General features: G+C 35.3%; 2 protein-coding genes across 2 annotated transcripts; one reads left to right on the plus strand and one right to left on the minus strand.

Annotated features, from left to right (window-relative positions):
* Nucleotides 1–1,801: 1,801 nt before the first annotated feature.
* Nucleotides 1,802–7,149, plus strand: LOC110703645. The gene is made up of 5 exons (XM_021881435.1): nt 1,802–2,004; nt 4,187–4,207; nt 5,243–5,665; nt 5,769–5,861; nt 5,944–7,149. Exons 3-5 carry the CDS (start codon nt 5,657–5,659, stop codon nt 6,175–6,177), a joined length of 336 nt encoding a protein of 111 aa, XP_021737127.1. The 5' UTR covers nt 1,802–2,004; nt 4,187–4,207; nt 5,243–5,656; the 3' UTR covers nt 6,178–7,149.
* A 43-nt stretch (nt 7,150–7,192) lies between these two features.
* LOC110703644 lies at nt 7,193–16,712 on the minus strand. Its single transcript, XM_021881434.1, has 3 exons — nt 16,689–16,712; nt 8,246–8,359; nt 7,193–7,737 (listed from the first exon to the last, which is right to left on the minus strand). The coding sequence occupies exons 2-3, from the start codon at nt 8,246–8,248 to the stop codon at nt 7,276–7,278; spliced, it is 465 nt and encodes a 154-aa protein (XP_021737126.1). The 5' UTR covers nt 8,249–8,359; nt 16,689–16,712; the 3' UTR covers nt 7,193–7,275.
* Between the last annotated feature and the right edge of the window lie 2,042 nt (nt 16,713–18,754).

Here is an 18,754-nt window from a genome sequence, read left to right on the forward strand (position 1 = left end):
TTGAAATCAATTTGGTGAAATATATATATATATATATATATATATATATATATATATATATATATATATATAATTTTTGGATTGAAATTAATTATGAACAAGACATGGAAAAAAAAATTGTACTTTCACAAATGATCAATAATTGATGGTGACACACTATCTCGGAAATCCTGGATCCGCCACTGACTAGTGGTGGTTGATCGTGGGTCTTCAATTTCTGGGCAAGAATCGAGTGGTGCCTTTTGATGATGAATAATGATTTTGATGATGGTTGGTATTGATGATGATGTAAATGACGGTGGGAAGAAGACAACTACTAATGAAACTGAGTTTCATTTTTTTATTTTTCTTTTTTATTTTGATTAAATCTTCAATAAAGATCTATTTTTAGTTGTACACGTATACTTCTAATTGTGTATAGTTTTAGTTGTACTTATTCTAATTTTGTGAAGGTTGGGTAGCAGATTCTTGATTGTTTATCATTTTTCATATTTTGGGCAAATTATTATCATATTGAATCCGGGTACCCTATGATCCGACCCGAGAAAACCGGGTACTCGAATCCCAAACTACCCGGTTTTCTCAGTTCGGGGCATGGGCCGAGTTTCAAACTATCCGAAGATTCGGGTACCTGCTGTTTCGGGTACCCGAAAACTCGGGTACCCGGATTTGAACACCCTAGGGATAGGAACTTTATAGCCCACCACCTCATTAGATTAGTGTCTTTTGGGGAGGAACAAGTGTTGGTTAATCACAAAATAAGTGTGGGTTATATGTGCTTTTTTTTTTACTAGATATATGTGCCCTTAGGTTTACCAAATTGTCATCCAATTTTAGGGCTTGTTCTCATTGACTGAATTCAGTTGAACTGAACTGAGTTGAGCTGAACTGAACTAAACTGAATTGAACTGAAATGAATATTTTATAAGAGAAGGAAATTAGGAGCTGAATTGAACTGAATTGAACTGAATTGAATTGAGCTGAACTGAACTGAACTAAATTTCAACGTATGAGAACATACCCTTAATGTGTGTACAACATGTTGCATAATAATCACAATATTTCACTATTTATAATTTTATATTGCTAAGTTGATTATATCTTTACTATATGTTATCATGTAAAATATTTTTAGATTAGTCAATACATTTGCTACTATATTAACACTACATAATCATTTTAACGTCATTACATTGGATAAATGAATCAAATTGGGTCGAATTTGGGTTACTCACTCCGTACTTTAATAAGTGTTATATTTTGACCAACACATATAACTTAATACAATTTAATTGACTTAAATAAAATAAGAAATAAGTGGAGTTGTTGGAGTATTAAAAAATGATATAAGAAAGATACTACCCATACTGGGGTTGATAATTTATGGAAAACTAATGAATATGACGAGAGAAATAATAATAATAATAATAATAACACTAAAAAAAAAAAGTAATAATAAATTTAGGTAAGGACCATGAGAGGAGAAAGAAATATAACAATAAATTGTACTTTGTAGCTTTTTGTTTAAAAAAAAAATACTCCGTAACACTTATTTAAAAGACACTCGCATTTGATACGTGTAGTAAATAAAGGAGCAATTCTCATCCTCAACTAAGTTGAGGCATGAATGACTCAACTAAGGGTATAATGGGAATTCCACATTTAGGTTCTGAAAATTTTTCTGTAAAGTGAAAAGATTCTGAAAAGTGTGTGGTCCCCACACCCACCCACCCATCTTCCTGATTAATTAATTTAAAGTGTTAAAAAACATCCAAAAAATTTGAAATTTAAATCTGTAAAAGAGGAGAGAGAAAACCATTTTCCCAAAATTTCATTTCGATTAAAGGAGAGTGAGAGTGTGCGAAAAAACAAACCGGTAAAAAGTTGCCAATTTCGCGTTGTTTGGGTTTGTATTCAAGCAAAACTTGGAGCATCGTCTGTGGGTTTCTATTCAAGGAGACTGTGTGATTGCATTTTCGCCCTAAATTGGTCGCGCCATCAAATGTAAGTATTCTCCCTAGTTGTTTAAGTTTTGAAAGTTTAGTTTTTTTGTTAGGTTTTTGTAGTTCTTAAAAGTTGTCTGTGTAGTAGAAGTTGTTAAAATATGTGTGATGAATTTGTTGAAATATGTGTGATTAATTTGTGAAAAGTTAGGGTTTGAATTTGTCAAAAGTTAGGGTTTTTACTTGAAATCATGCCCTTTATTTGTCGATTAATTTTAGTATTAACTGTTGGGAAATTATTGAATTGTATGTTTAAAATTGTTGAATTGTATGTGAAATTTGTTATCTTTGTATAAGATTGCATTAGATGGCAATTAAACTTATCTTTGTATAAGATTGCATTAGATGGCAATTAAACTCATGTATTTGATGGGGAATGGTGACTGCAATTTAGTTTGGCGAAGTTACATGCATTTCAACTAATGTACTCATGGTGGGATAAATTAACTTGGTTGAAATCATGAGTACATCGTTTAGAGTGTTGAAATTGGTAGAAGTTTAATTATTTGTTGAATTCCTCTTAGAATGTATTAAAAATTTCTGTTGAATTCCCGTATGAATGTTGTTGTTGGCCCCTAAGTTCTAGTTTTTTGGTTGTTGGTTGATACCATAATTTTCTGTTTTTGATACCAAATAGGTCTATGTTTGATACCATAATCAATGAGTTACGATACCATGTTGGTACCTGTTGGTACCTGTTTTAGAAACCTTTTTTAAGGTGTTGTTGGTACCTGTTTTAGAAACCTTTTTTAAGGTTTTTGTAACCATGGAATTTTAAGAGTTATTTTTCCTCCAAAGTAGTACATTGATTTTGTAAAATTTTTTTCCCGTGTGTTGTAATGTAGTTAGTGATGTCGGAGCAGTTGAATGAGACTTCTGTAGGATGCAGAAGTAATTGGGGGGTATGTATGTGTAGATACCCATTTGTGTCTTTCCAAAACCAAACCCAGTGATGAGTACCTTTCACGTCGAATCATAATCGAATGAAGCGAAAGTGTGGAAAGTCTAGTGTTGCGGATAGATTTTAATTCTTTTCTCTTCTCTCTGTTTTTAAAAACTTATTTTAAGAAAACAGCCAATCCAGTTTGTTTTGTCAATGATATGGGTCCAATAATAATGTAGTTGTATGGGGTTTGAAAAGACCTTTCCAACGATATATTATTAGCCCAATTCCGATGAATATCGAGGAAGTTATGGCCAAAATACTAACTGGGCCTGATTTGAGCTTTATATGCGGCCCAATGATCTAGAGGAGGACCTATTATTAATTATCATTCCTAAAGCTATTAGGATTGATTATAGTCTTTTAGAATACTCTACTCTAGAAGGTTTCTTAAAATCCTAATGGAGTTAGGATTGATAATTATGTTTTAAAGAGTTTGAAATTGAATAAAACTACTCCTTTTAAGAATCCTTGTTTTGTATAAAGTGGAATAAATTCATATTTTATTTTCGTGCCTCATAATATTTATCCAAATTTTATATGGTTGGATAGATCTTGAAATTATCTTTCCAATGATATATTATAATATTAAATCCGAGTTATAACGAAAAAGATATGAATGAGACATGAAACTTTATCCAAAACTGACATCCTTCCACTATTTTGGCCATATCTTTTTATCTAAAAAATATTTTAATCTGATTCTAATTGGGTTGGAAATTAGACTTTAAGAGCTCTTTAACGACATATTATATGCCTTATTTGGACTTCCGGATCAAAAGATATGATAAAAACAAAAAACGCGTGAATTTCTGAAATCAGCGCCTGGAACCAGGCCTGGTGCCTGGCGCCAATTAGCTGGTGCTGGCGCCAGCTCTGTTTTGTGTGCGCCAATCTCGTTTTGCGTGCGCCAAGTGCTCTGTTTTTATATTTTATCTTTTTGGCTGATTTCTCTATATATAACATATTAAAAACTCCGTTTTCATACACCAATCCTCACGAATTCTCATCAAGATTTTCTTGATTATTCTCTCTCTCTTTTCTTACTTTGTTTTTACATACAAAATTCCGCATTCACAAGATCTAGAAACACCTAGCCATATTCGAAGTTGCCTTCGCCCTAGACGTGAAAGGTTTAATTTCTGAGGGTTTGGTCCCAAATCTCTATTTCAATTATTTAATTTAATTGTTTTGTTTATTATTTTCCTTGAAGTTACTAACGTGTGTATTTTGTTATTAGAAAGAGGTACGAAGCATCAAAGTAAGTACTTTAATTGATTAATTGATATTATGACGTAGAAATCATGTTTACATTGTTGTTATGATATTCCTAGTATCATGTCTAGGGTAATTTTAATATTAAATATGATTGTTACGATGCTTCCTATGTTTTTCCTAATATTTATGATTGTTAGTATCATGTTAGGGCTAAAGATTTGATTTTTATTGCTTAGTGACATGCTAGGGTTTGTTATTAATCTTGTTAGTATCATGCCTAGGATCTTGCAATTATTATGCTTTTATATTAACATGAACATGATTATGATTATAATTGTTATAATTTATGATTATGAATATTATTATTATTATTATTATTATTATTATTATTATTATTTTGATGATAATTATTTTATTTATGATGATATTATTATTATTATAATTATTATTCATGATATTGATTATTTAGTGTGTTGCTTGATTATTTATATTTATTGTTTGATCACGCCTTTTATGCATGCTTAAAGAGAATTTGGTACTTGTAATCACGCTTAATAAGATAATTAATAATCTTGTTTAGGGTTAATTGTGATTATAAATTCAAGTGATCGCCAATAATAGTTTATTTGTGCATTAATATTCAACCAACATAGATAAACAGGTTTAAGGTTAATCCTTTTGATTGCATGTTAATTAAAAAGCGCACATGAATACGATTAGAATAAAGTAGAGGCCTATTATTAGGGCAGACTCAATCTCTTTTAGGTTGGATTTGTACCTTCATCCCCGAACCCTTATTTGGTTCTAGACCTTATGGAGTTGACGATCTCTTGGATCGTTAAGGGGTGTAACTTTCACCTCGTGAACGGTTTACAAGTTCCTAAAAACTTGTTCGCGACTGTTTTTCTCTATCTTCTTCCCTTTTGGACGCCACCGTACTTTAGTGTATGATCACAGTGGTATTAAAGCTAGTGGGATTTAACACTTGAAATTATTCCCTACAGTATGCATGGCTGATTTTAATTTGTATATATCTAGAAGAAATCAATGTATTTATTTGGCTGTTTTTTGTATGTAGTGTACACTGAAGCAAATAATGAGGACTAGAAGTGGTACACCCGCTGCTTCTTCTAGCAAACAAGCAGAACAACAAGTAGAGAGCAAGAAAAGGAAAATGGAAGCGGTTGTTGTCGAGGATGTTGATGATGAAGATAATGACTACTACGAAGTCTTCAGTGGAGCGGATGATGATTCTAATGATGCAGACTATGAGGAGGAAGTTGAAGAACAACAGTACGCTGAAGACGATTTATTTGGTGGTGATTATGAGGTGGAGTCATAGTATTTTGTTACTGAGCACACTGATAATAAGCAAAAAATTGTTTCACAGAGACCCCCACAGAGATCCCTACAGAGACCCCCACCACAGAAACAGACTAGAGTTGTGAGAAGAGTTCAGAGGCCCTTAGTAATTAAAGAACAAGATAATACGATGGATGAGGTACAAGGAAGAGTGATTTTTTAATTGGTTTGTCCTGTTATTGTCAATTGGTGACTTTTTGATATGTTTTTCTGTTGTAATTTTGTTTGTTGATTATCTGTAGTTTGTTGTTGGACAACCGGGGCAGACGTTAGGTGAGTCTGCCAAGCAAAGAGGGTTGTTAGTTGCAACACAGCTGAGGAATTGCAGCTGGAAGGTATAGTTTATTAACGATAATCTGTTATGTAATTATATGCTGTAATGTGGTTGTTGAAGTGTATTTTTCCAAATTGTTTCAGCCAACAAACTTCAATTGTCGAGTCAGTGCATTTGTTGATCTTATCAAGGCGATGAAAATAGATGAGAAGAAAATAGAGTTGTTGCAGGATAGTGGGTTTGGCTCCTTGGTTAAGCTACCTTCAACGAAGATTGATCGCAGGTTCTGTTACTGGCTTATGGGAAGGATCGATCCCGAGAAGAAGGTTCTCACTGCAGGAGATGGAAGGGAGCTACCCTTGTGCCCTGAACAATAATGGAGGTGAATTTTTGGGCTTCCTCGTGGTACAAACCAAGTTCCTGTTAAAGTAACAAATGCAGCCATGCAAGTGAGGGTTGATAGGATAGTTCAGCACTATGGTGAGGTAAATCCAGATGGTACATGTCACATTAAGATCCAGCAGGTCGTTGATGAGCTGCCTTTAATACCGATTAACACAGAGCATGAGAAGGATGAATTCATGAAGGCGTTCTTGCTAGCGTTGTTGGGACTGCTAATATGTCCCACTACAAGAAAAAAGGTAATTAGCGACGGCCAAAGTAGTCGCAAATCCGTCGCAAAGCAAATCCGTCGCAAAAATGGATTTGCGACGAATTTGCAACTACTTTGGTTCGTTGCCAAAAACCTCGTCGCAAATCCATTTTTGCGACTAATTTTTGAACAGTCGCAAATTTAGTGACAGATTTGCAACGCCTTTGCAACTATCATTTAGCGACTAACTTTCAAATTTTAGCAACTAAATTATTGTCCGTCGTAATATATTTGCGACGGATTAGCAACAACAGAGATCAACATTTTAAGACTACTTTTGCGACGAATTAGCGACTGCAAGACCAAATTTTTGCGACTACGAGACTAAACTTTTGCGACTACGGAGACTAGTTTTATTGTTACGGATTTGCGACTATTGAGACTAATGTTTTTTGCGACGGATTAGCAACTACATACGAGACCAAATTTTTGCGACTGCAAAACTAATTATTTATGACAGATTAGCGACTACTGAGACTAATGATTTTGCAACTAACCAATTAGTCTCTAAACCAAATTTGCAGTCGCTAAATATTTGCGACTAACTATCAATATTTGAGACCATAATTAAGCGACAACCAATATTAATCAAAAAGAAAAAAAGGTACCCACGCATAAATTCAAATAACTAAAATGTTAATTTTATTCAAATATCCAAAATATCAATCAATTTTTTTATCAATGTATTAAAAAAAAATATTTAACTTATAAGACTAATTGTTCCAAAAGTCACCTTCCATATAAAAAAAAGCTACTTCAAACAAGAATTAATAACAATGTAAAAGACCAGTTGTTCATAAAATTACCACTAAGAAAATAAAAATCACTTAGTTGTATCACGAGAGCGGGTGACTGCAGGCATAGGAGGCTTATAAGGACGGTAAACTTGTTTTACAAGTGATGCCATTTCCTGCAATGTTTTTTGCATAGCTAATTTTTCCTTCTTCCATGTAGCTTTTTCGATCTCATGAGTTTCGACGAATTCCTTAGCACATTTTAAGTTCTCTGCCGCTATTTTTTGGCTTTCTTCTACCTTGTTATGGTTTTCTTCCGCCATCTTCTTTAGTTCTTCAACTTGAGAACTTAATTGAGAAATCATGGAAGGAGTGGAAGATGATGCAGTAGATTGAGAAGTAGGATCACTCTTGTAATACATTTGTGAAGCACTCCCTAAACCGTAGACTTTTCCTTTCTTTTGCCCACCTACAACCTCTAAGTAGACTTTGTCGGGGTTTATCTCAATTCCTTTGTTCTTATATTCCTCAAGTTTTTCCATATATTCTCCCTGCATTAAGATATGTATTAGTAACTATTATCTCAAATGTTAAAACTTAAATAAACTAAATACATTTTAAAAAAAACAACTATAATAAAAATACAAGCAATGACTCGGGACATCGTCCGGGATAAAAACTTGTTTGGACTTCTAAAACATAATTTAATTTAATTGCTTTAGAGCGGCTAATAGAGTTACAAATAATTTAATTGTTTTTTTTAAAATAAAAAAGGTAACACTTACAGCAAAATAATTTATGTAAGCAGTTATTAGTAAAAATTTCGGCAGAGTCTCCTTTGTAAATTGAAGAATCCCCTCCTATAGGTATGGCTTCAAAATAAACCTGTCTCAATTCACATTGTGCCATACCACATTAATCATATGATTAATGCCGGCAAATCATTCTCATCCTCCAACTCAATCACACAAACAAATAAACAATCTATAATATCTCCAAACATTAACTACCACATATTTTTTTTTGTAATCTTAGCAAAATATAGAAGTATACTCATACCATGACTTTTTGAGACTTGTCACCTATCAATTCAACTTCATTGCCCACACAAACAGAATGAGTGCTCTCATAAACTTCAGCAGCAGTTGGTAAAATTCCATCCTTTTTCTTTGCCTTGTATTAGAAGAAGTTGTTAGCACTAAAAAAAATACAACAAAAAATAGGGGACATAGACTACAGAGCAATTGTAATAAAGACTAGTTATTGTCATCTCTTAGTGGCTAAAAATTTTCTACTTGCTTCAATCTTATATAAAATCACAAGTTAGCTGCTAAAATCATACACTTACCATTTTTTTTAACCACTTGAGGAGTAGATACGCTACCTTGGCGATGGCCAGGGTCAAACTTCTCTAATGTTTGACCAGATAACCGATTATCTCTTGCTTGGTTAGAACGTTTCAGATTATCAGGATGCTTACGCTTATTTATGAATTCAGCTCGAACAGTGTCAGTCATGAAACTAACTTTCTTATTGAGAGGCATTTTGTAAACTTGGTTCAATGTGCCCCTAAGTCGGTCCCCAGCTTTTTTGTCAAATTCTCTCCTAGCCTTAGCATCGAACTCTGTTGTCCAAGTATATGTACGCTGCACATAATTAACATGTAAATATTATAATTTTAACTCAAAATAGCATATTATACATAAATAATTTTATTTCTAATTTACAACCTGATATGGCTGCAGGAGTGCAGGATATTACACAACAGCACATTATAGTAAGCCAAAGCTCAATTAACTACCAAAGTTTAACGATCTATCTCATTAAGATACACTAAAATATTGGCATGACGAAAACCATGGGCAACTTGTGAATCAATACTCTAATAAGCTGTAACCTAAGTTTATACTCACAAATGAAAGATTACTACACATTTTTCCAGCTGTCCCTCTTCTCTAAGTATTTTCCAAATTCCTCATTAGTCTCATTCATGTGAAAAGATAGGCCTTGGATTTTCAAGAATTAAACAATGGATAAAAAATCAAAGATACCAACTTTAGTGGAGTGTAAATTGATCACTTTCCCAGGTTATTATTTTTCTAAAAGTTTTCGTTTTTAGCTCAGTTTTAAGTTAAAATTTGTGTTTTTTTTTCTGTATGTTTGAGTATGTCAATCGAACTGTTTATTTTAGTTCAAGCATAGGTGGTTGATTCTTGACATTCTGATATGGGTATGAACACTTTGACATTTTATAATCTAGCCAAGTATGAACACTTTGACATTTTTTAATCTAGCCAAATCAACCAATAGGTCCTATTTATTCTGGTGGCATTTTGTTTGTATCATTAATCAGTCTGAACCTAGCTTTCAAGTAATTTATCAACCTTTTTCGACTGCTCATAAGAGTCATAACGACATGAGCTATTAAGATTGCTTTTGGAAATCGAAATTACAAGGAGCTATATGCTTATGGTCAAATTTTGCAGATTGTGGTTGGCGGCAGGAACAAGTATCTGATTAATGGGCACCTTGCCCAACCTAGTAGGGTACAAAACCTCTTCCTTTCAGTGCAGCTCAATATGAATAATCCACATTTTCTTATTATGCAAGGGCGTATTACAAAAGTTTTAAACATGAAGCCTCCTGAAATATTGTCTATGCTTGAAGAGGCTGCTGGGACAAGGATGTATGAAAATAAACTTAGAATAGGAAGACGAATGAGCCATCCTAGATCATTCACTATGACTCCAAACTGAACTACAGCCAAGAAGAAAAATATTCTTCAGAATTTTATGTCAAATTCACAACACTACACTCATAAATAGCTAGAAAAACTAGAGTACGCAATGCTGCTTATTCACTGCAAATAAATAAGTAACCTAATCAAGACATAAAATTGAAGCATTCTCTTCATATAACAGAGTTTTCAAACAGTTAGCAATGATGCAGCAAATAGGAGCAAGAAAGATAGAGTTTTCAGCAAGATCCTACAACGAAATTCGAAAGAGCGTGACCTACCATAAAATTTAGAGGTACACATTTGGATTGGTACTTAAAATTTCTTAAAACAAACATGGCATGGCTGTTGGAATACACGAATGTTGTCTCTGGTGGGGTTAGAAGTGCTGCTGCTGTGGGTTGTTGCTGTTGGAGGTGCCTTGCTGCTGGCACTGTGCGCATCAACGCTGATGCAGCGGTGTTGGAAGGGTGGGGTGTGAGCTTGGGGGCTGTGATTAGGGACTCTGATGGCAGCATTATGGCTGTGATGGTTCGTCTTGTAAGTGCTCAGGTCCGTGTGGCTATGGCAGTGGCTTTCGCAGCACGAATAGGGGTGGTTTTGGCCACTGAGTTAGGCTGTCAGAGGGTGTAATATTCATAGCATGTGAAAGACACCTATCAAGATTGAGTCATCTCTAGCCTTAAATCAAATTTCTCCATTTTTTCTAGACTCCGTAATAAATATAACTATAAACAATATATACATAACAAAGATATCATAACCACCTCTTTGCAAATTCCAACTCCAAGGGTAATATAACTAACACTATAAAAATATCTAAGATGACAACTAAATTCTAAACATACCTTAAACTCAGTGAACCAACGATCCCTAACCATAAGTGGCACCTTAGTAAAATTCATGTATAGGTGGTTGTAGTGTGCCTTCCAAGATTTTGTGACATTTCCACTAACGGTATGGTCATCAAACCTGATGCAAGAAAGATTAAGTACAAGCATAAATAATGATAATAAGCTACTAAGACAACAAATATAATACATAGATAAATATAACTGACCATAGCCCATCCGGTGAGAGCTCAATCTTTCCTTGTTCCACTCCATTCAAATTTTGTGGTGCCACATCATTCTCAACAGCAACATCAGCATTAGAATTTACTTGTACTTGTTCACTAGAAGGTGGTGGTGTCGGTCGTGTGACCACAGGATTTTCTTGATCAACCGATTGATTATTGGCTCGGACACCGCCTTGATTACCTCCTTGGCCAAATTTTGAATTTTTCATGAAGGATTTCATTTCCAAAGAACTAGAAAGATTAGAAGCACAATAATTAATTTATACAAAATAACCCATAATAAAATTTTTTTTAAAAAAGTAAGCTCACAAATATGATCAACAAATTTTAAAACATTTATCATATATCAAACAAATAAGATAAACACATTGTCTATCAAACAAATAAGCCCATAACAAAGAAAACACATTGAAAAGTACAAGCTTAGAAATTATTCTTCTTCTTCATCCACATCATCATCATCATCATCCTCGTCATCGCTGTCAGTATATCCTAACTCTCCATCAACCTCTTCTTCAGATTCAGATTCAGTATCATCCTATTCATCTTCTTCATGTTGTTCTTCCTCTTCACCACCTGAGCCGTCCTCCTCCATTTCATCCATATCCTCGTACATAACACCATCATCATCATCCGACGAACAAAGGGTTGGGGTCTCAACAATGTCTACTTGGAAAATTGACTCATCGATTGGGGCATCCACACTTGACCTAGCTTTAGTCTTAAAAACAGCCCACCATTGACTCTTATCTTTCTTTAAGCTTGGATAAGAGGTAAAATACACTTGATAAACCTGATGTGATAGAACAAAAGGATCATATGAAGGGTATTTCTTAGAGTGGTTTACATCAACTAATCTATACAGCTCATGAATATTCATGCCATTCACTGAATCCATCTAATTACATTTAAACAAGACGGTTTTGAAGACATTTACGGTCCCCAAGTAGACCAGCTCAATGACTTCTTCTAAAATGCCGAAGTAATCAATTTCCTCCTCACTTATTACACCCACACCATAATTCATAGTTGCCTTGTGCTTTCCATAATCAAAAGTGTGAAACTTAAAGCCATTGATGTCAAATTGCCTCCATGTTTTGACTTGTCTAGACGGACCCATGGCAAGTGCTCGAATCACTTCATCAGTCTCATTAGATTCGATAACCTAATTTCAAATTCAAGCCATTAATTAATAAAATATATAACCTTAGTCATATTTAGCGAATGATATATCGAAACTTGATTGTAAAAACTTACAAAATCCTGAAACCATTTGGAAAATTCATGTGAAAACTTGCTCCAAATATCATGTAGGTCAATACTAGGATATTTTTGCATCATCGACTCTTCAAACTTCCTATAAACCTTAAAACGTTAATTATCTAGCAAATTGCATAAAATAACTACCAATTATAGAAATTTGTACCTTTCATATCCTCCTAACACCCCACAATTGGAAAGAACATAGTGGTGTGCATGCTTGACTTCTTTCGAATCTAAAAACCTTGTTTGGACACCTTTGCCACGACCTTTGCTAAATTGGAATAATTCTGGTATAGTTGAATCTAGATCATCATCATCAACAACATTGCGTCCTAGATCTCTAGATTTCGTATCAACATGAGGTTGAAAGTAATAAGAACAAAAGTTAGAAATCTCTTCTGCAAGATAAGCCTTGCAAATCGAGCCTTCCACTCGTGCCTTATTACCAATTTTCTTCTTCAGATGATTAAGAAATCTACATAAGTTAAATTGACTCATTCACATGTAAAATTATAAATCATATAGAAGAAACTTGAAAACAATGGAGTGGATTAGGAAAATGTATATTACCTCTCAAATGGATACATCCATCTGTATTGCACAGGACCACCCACTTTTACTTCATGTGGCAAATGAACGGGTAAATGCTCCATTGAATTGAAAAATGCAGGTGGGAATATTTTCTCCAACTTGCATAAGATTTCTGGAATGTTTTTTCCTAAACGAGTCACATCATCAACTTTAATAGTGTAAGAGCATAGATCGCGAAAAAATTGGCTGATTTCAGTGACTGCTTTCCAAACATTATTAGGAAGAAGTTCTCTCATTGCAATGGGCAACAACCTTTCCATGAACACATGACAATCATGGTTTTTCATTCCATGTATCTTACAGGCTTGCAAATCCACACATCTACCAAAATCAGAAGCATATCCATCTGGAAACTTAAGATCTTTTATCCATTCACACAACACTCTACGTTGTGCTTTATCAAGAGTGTATGGTGCTTTTGGGAAGATCAAGCTCCCATCATCAGATTCAATAGGCTCTAAGCTACTCCGCTTACAATATCGCTGAACATCTAGGAGAGCCTTATCTGTATCAACTGCGGTATCTTTCACATTCATTATTGTGTGGATGAGTTGATCAAAAAAATTCTTTTCAATGTGCATAACATCTAAATTATGTCGAATCAACAAATATTTCCAATAAGGAAGCTCCCAAAAGATGCTTTGCTTATGCCACCCTGTCTTAACCTTTTTTGATTTTGTCGAACAGATTTTTGGATCAATGGACTTTGGAATCTCCTTAACCTGCTCCCATAGTTGATGGCCCGTCAATATTGGAGGAGGCAATCGAGTTTCTGCTCTTTTTTTTTTGAAAAAAGCAGTGCGGTTTTTTCTATAAGGATGTGTAGGTGGGAGAAATTGATGGTGACTATCAAACCATGATACTTTAGAGCCGTTGTCTAGCCAAAAAGATCTATGCTTGTCCATGCAGTATGGACAAGCCATCTTTCCCGATGTAGTCCAACCAGATAACATCCCAAACACAGGAAAGTCACTAACCGTCCATAAAAGGGCAGCTCGTAACTTGAAATTTTTCTTTGTGGATACATCATATGTCATTGTACCTACTTCCCATAAAGATTTCAGTTCGTCAATCAAGGGTTGCATGTACACATCCAAGTTCCCTTTTGGGTTTTTAGGACCCAGAATGAGCAAGGATAAAAACATAAACGGCTTCTTCATACATAACCATGGAGGCAAGTTATATGGGGTAACAATTACTGGCCAACAAGAATATTGCCTTCCAAATTTTCCATGTGCTGAGAAACCATCTGTGCATAGACCCAATCTAACATTACGGGGCTCACTTGCAAAATCCTTGTATGTGTTATCAAGATGTTTCCATGCTTCACTATCACTTGGATGGGTGAGTGTTCCACTTACCCTAGGATTTTGTGAATGCCACTGCATTTCATGTGCAAGGTCTTTAGTCGCATAGAGCCTTTGCAACCTTGGCGCAATCGGGAAGTAGAATAACACTTTGTCCGGCACACATTTTCCACGAGAAGTCTTCTTATAACGCTCCCCCCCGCATTTCGAACACTTTTCAAGGTGAGCTTTATCCTTCCAAAATAACATGCATCCTTTAGGGCATGCATGTATCTTCTCATGAGGAAGTTCAAGGCCCTTTACCACCTTTTTAGTGTCATGGTACGTCTTGGACATTGAATTCTCATCAGGAATTACTTCACTAATGAGCGATGAAATACTATCGACACATCTATGGGGCAAGTTGTATTCACACTTCAAGCTCGTAATCCTTGAAGCCATCTCTAAAACAGATAATCGACTTCCTTCATACAATGGTTTTTGTGCGGCAGCTAACATCTCAAAAAACTTCTTAACTTGAGGATTAGGTTCTTCTTCAATATTCCGAATATCTTCATGCATTGGATCACCATCAACTTGACCAAATGCATCAATAATCATGTCAAAATACGGATCCGATGGCTCATCAGATGCTTTTAAAGAATCAAAATCCTCTCCATGACAAACCCATTCATAGTAGTCATTAAGAAATCCTTTTTTATACAAATGCTCTCTTACACTTTCAACTTCTAAAAAAGGAACATTTTTACACTTTGAACAAGGGCATTTGATCTTTGAAGATTCTTGAAAATTACGGTGTTGTTTAGCAAACTCAATAAACCCTCGCACGCCAATTGTGAACTCTTTTTTTAGTAGTCGACCTTCTAATCTCTCATACATCCATTTTCGATTCAATTTCTCCATGATCCTAACTGCTAAACGACATTGTTAATCATACACACATATGTAATATAGGATATCTAGTGTTAAGGAAACTACATACATCAAAATATGAAGCAACATAAATATGAGAATAGGATATCTAGTGTTAAGGAAAAATATTAGAAAAATAATCTAAAAATATTATATAAGGTTTTAAGTCAGTTTTTGTCAAGTGGTACAACTGGAAAATTTGAAAAACATGGTATGCTAGTAAGGAGTTGACAATGTCTTTTCTAATTACATTTTTGAGTTTCAACATGTTTCTATATAGGTCTACTCTTTTAAATAAAAATCATGAGAAATATATATATTTCTATAACTATTATACTACGTACTTACACTTTATTTTTTGTTGATCTCTCTCTCTCACTCTCAAAAAAAAAAAAAAAAAAAAATCTCCAATGGAGAATTTGGTAACATGGGCACGCTAAAATCACTTGATATGATAAATTATTATCTGAGAAACACATATTTAAACTGATGTCCCGTCTGTTTTGCTGATGATATAATTTGACTATGTGAAGCACTACAATCAAAGGTGGACATTTCATTTTCAATCTCACACTCAAATCTATGGTGTAGGACCATTAATTATGAGTAAATTCAAGTCAGATTCATATACAATTACATAGAAAACTAAAGCAAAGGACCATGAACACAAATTACAAATTGTATGATTTATAGACTTACATACAAAGATTGTCAGCATGACTTATCACTTATCAGTCACACACAACAGATTTAGCAATGAAATACCCACCAATTCCCCTGCTCCCTCTCGCACACAGCAGCCCACCAAAACCTTGCTGCAACTACCAACCACATCAGCCCACCAAAACCAATCAACATCCCCTGCTCCCTCTCCTTCACTCACGCATCAAGCCATCAACCACCACGCATTCCAGCCTTACCACCAACAACACCACACACACCAGCACCAACCACCGCCAAAACCTCCAGCATCTCCTAAAACTAATTAGCCACGCACTTCTCAGCCCACCAATTTCATCCATCATCCACCAGATCAACCCCAACTGCTACAGCAACAACAACCGCACCACCACAGCCCAAACCAGCCACGCAATCACACCTCAATTCTACCACCATCACCCAATTGCAGCCACACCACCACCTTCACGCGCAGCCGCAACAACAACCCAAGTATCCCCTGCTCCAATTCACCTCGCAACAACCCCTGCTCACCCTCACCAACACCAGCAGCCACCCAAACCAAACCAAAATCACTACAACAGCCCCTCACCAACACCACCGTCAACAACCAGCAACAATTAAGCAATTCGGCCCCTCAATTAAGCAAAATTTACTCACAATTTGCATAATCATTAACCAAATTTCACGAAATAAGGTTAGTCCAATTGCGCAAAAAACTAGCCACACATGATTCAATTATTCGTTACCAAGAAAAACTAAAGTAGCTCGATTGCAATTTCAGAAAAGGATCCAAATAAGCCTTAATTAAGCACACATAATTGAACCCAATCTCGACAAAACGGAATTCTAGCACCACGATTTCACTAATCAAAAGCATGAGTAAAAACCTAATAAATCAAAAGCAAAATTAAGCTTAAGAATTAGAAAACAAACCTTAAATTGATGATCAGTGGAGAACGTAAATTGCACTACAATAGAGATTCTGCTCACGGAAATAGCGATAAAATTGATATTTTTTTATGAAGTGAAGTAAAGAGAAGAGTATGTTAAAAGAAATAGCGATAAACTGCACTACAATAAGGAGTTATAGTTCTTTTTTTTTTTGGCGGCAACTACTTTATTATACTAAGGGTTTTCTTTTATTCTTTTTTAATAAATTAAAAAAAAAAAGTAGCGACAACCGTGTTAGTTGCAATAGTAGTGCAATTTTTAGAAAAAAATGATTTCAAAATTATTAACACTGGCAACTACAATTTAGTCGCAAATTATTATAAGAGTGTCGTAAATTAGCGACTGCATAACAACTATTATAAAATCGGTTGCAATTTTTTGTGACTACTCGTCTATTTCAGTTGCAAAAATACTTTTAGCGACTGATTATTATGGTAGTCACAAAATTAATCGCTAATTGGTGACCGCATAGCAACTACTACAAAATCGGTTGCAAAATTTGCAACTACTCGTCTTTTTCAGTCACAAAAATATTTTTTGCGACTAATTATTATGGTAGTCGCAAAAATCAGTTGCTAATTTCGCTTTTTCTTGTAGTGTCCGACTACCAATGGTCAGAGCTTGGCTACTTCATTACTGCCCGTTGTTTCGATAGGTGATGGTGTGCAGTATTTTGATTGGTGTGCATGTACACACAGTTGGTTGATGACCTGTGTAAGAGATTTTAGGAGGAGGCTTAACAAGAGATGGTATTCAGCCGGTGGTGGTGGATGTGTGTTAGTCCTTCAGGTATAATGTTATATAAGTTTATTTAAAAGCTCATATGTTTTTTTCTATGGTTGTTTAAAATGCATATTGTTGTCACATATATTTTACTTGGACCACATTGCATTGCCTCCTCTGAGTTGGGGGCATTTTCCTAGGTCGGAGGTGTGGACAAAGAAGAATTTTGTTGCTGCAATCCAAGCTGATTTGCTACCATCACTAGACTATGGGAAAGTGAAGGTGAACGTGTTGTACTTTAACTTGGTTTACTTTGTGAATGTGTTGTGTGAGCAATCTGTTGAATGTTTTTATTGTTAAATCATTGTAGACTATTGATGTTGCGTATGGGGAACGACATCCTATGGTTGGAAGGGACTCATGCCAACCGTTAGAAGTCCGCGTTGCAGAAGAGGTAAACTTTTTTTCTGTGGTTGGTTACAGACTATGATAATCTTATGTTTAAACTAATGTATTTATGTTGTTTTCAAGGTATTGGATATGATCAGGTCGTTGTATGAGAGAATGGAGAAGAAAATTGAGAAGATCTTTGAGAAGAACATAGAGAAGGTATTTGAGAAGTACATGGAGAAGGAATTGGAGAAGAATTTGGAGAGGATTTTGAAAGCAAGAAAAAGCGTACCACATTTAAGGGTACGCCGAAGGAAAGGTCTCTTGTTCGTAGGTCCCCTAATCCTAGTCATGGGGGCAGTTCTGGCTCAAGCTCAATCAAGGGGCGAGAGTTGGACAAGGGGGAATATATAAACTCTGTTTCTGATACTTTTAATAAGTTGGATGACTTTGTTGCTGTTGGGAATATGTCAATGAAGATTTCAGAAGTGGTTACGGGTGTGTCATCGAAGGTGCTTTATGAATTTCTTGATGATGATGATGAGGGGGGGAATGGGAATGAGACTGAGAATGGAGTTGGTGGGAATGAAGCTGGTGGGAATGGAGCTGCTGGGAATGATAATGATGGGAATGGGGGGAATGGGACTGTAGGTAAAGCTGCTGCTGCTGATGTGGGGGGGAATGGGACTGATGATGGTGGGAATGGGAATGGGACTCATACTGCATTGCCAAAGGGTGGGGACAACATTGTCCTGGCCATGAAGGAAAATGAACCTGAAGATGAAGGTGGCGATTATGTTGATGGGGAAAAGCAATGTAACCGGAGTGACAGCAAGAGGATCTAAAGCCGTCGGTGAAGGTCATTTCAAGTGAATTTGTGGGGAATCGAAGGGCTAGACTGTATAATCTTAAGGCACCTGATCTGAATCTTGTGA

This window comes from Chenopodium quinoa, unplaced genomic scaffold, assembly GCF_001683475.1.
Source record: "Chenopodium quinoa cultivar QQ74 unplaced genomic scaffold, ASM168347v1, whole genome shotgun sequence".
NCBI classification, from domain to species: domain Eukaryota; kingdom Viridiplantae; phylum Streptophyta; class Magnoliopsida; order Caryophyllales; family Amaranthaceae; genus Chenopodium; species Chenopodium quinoa.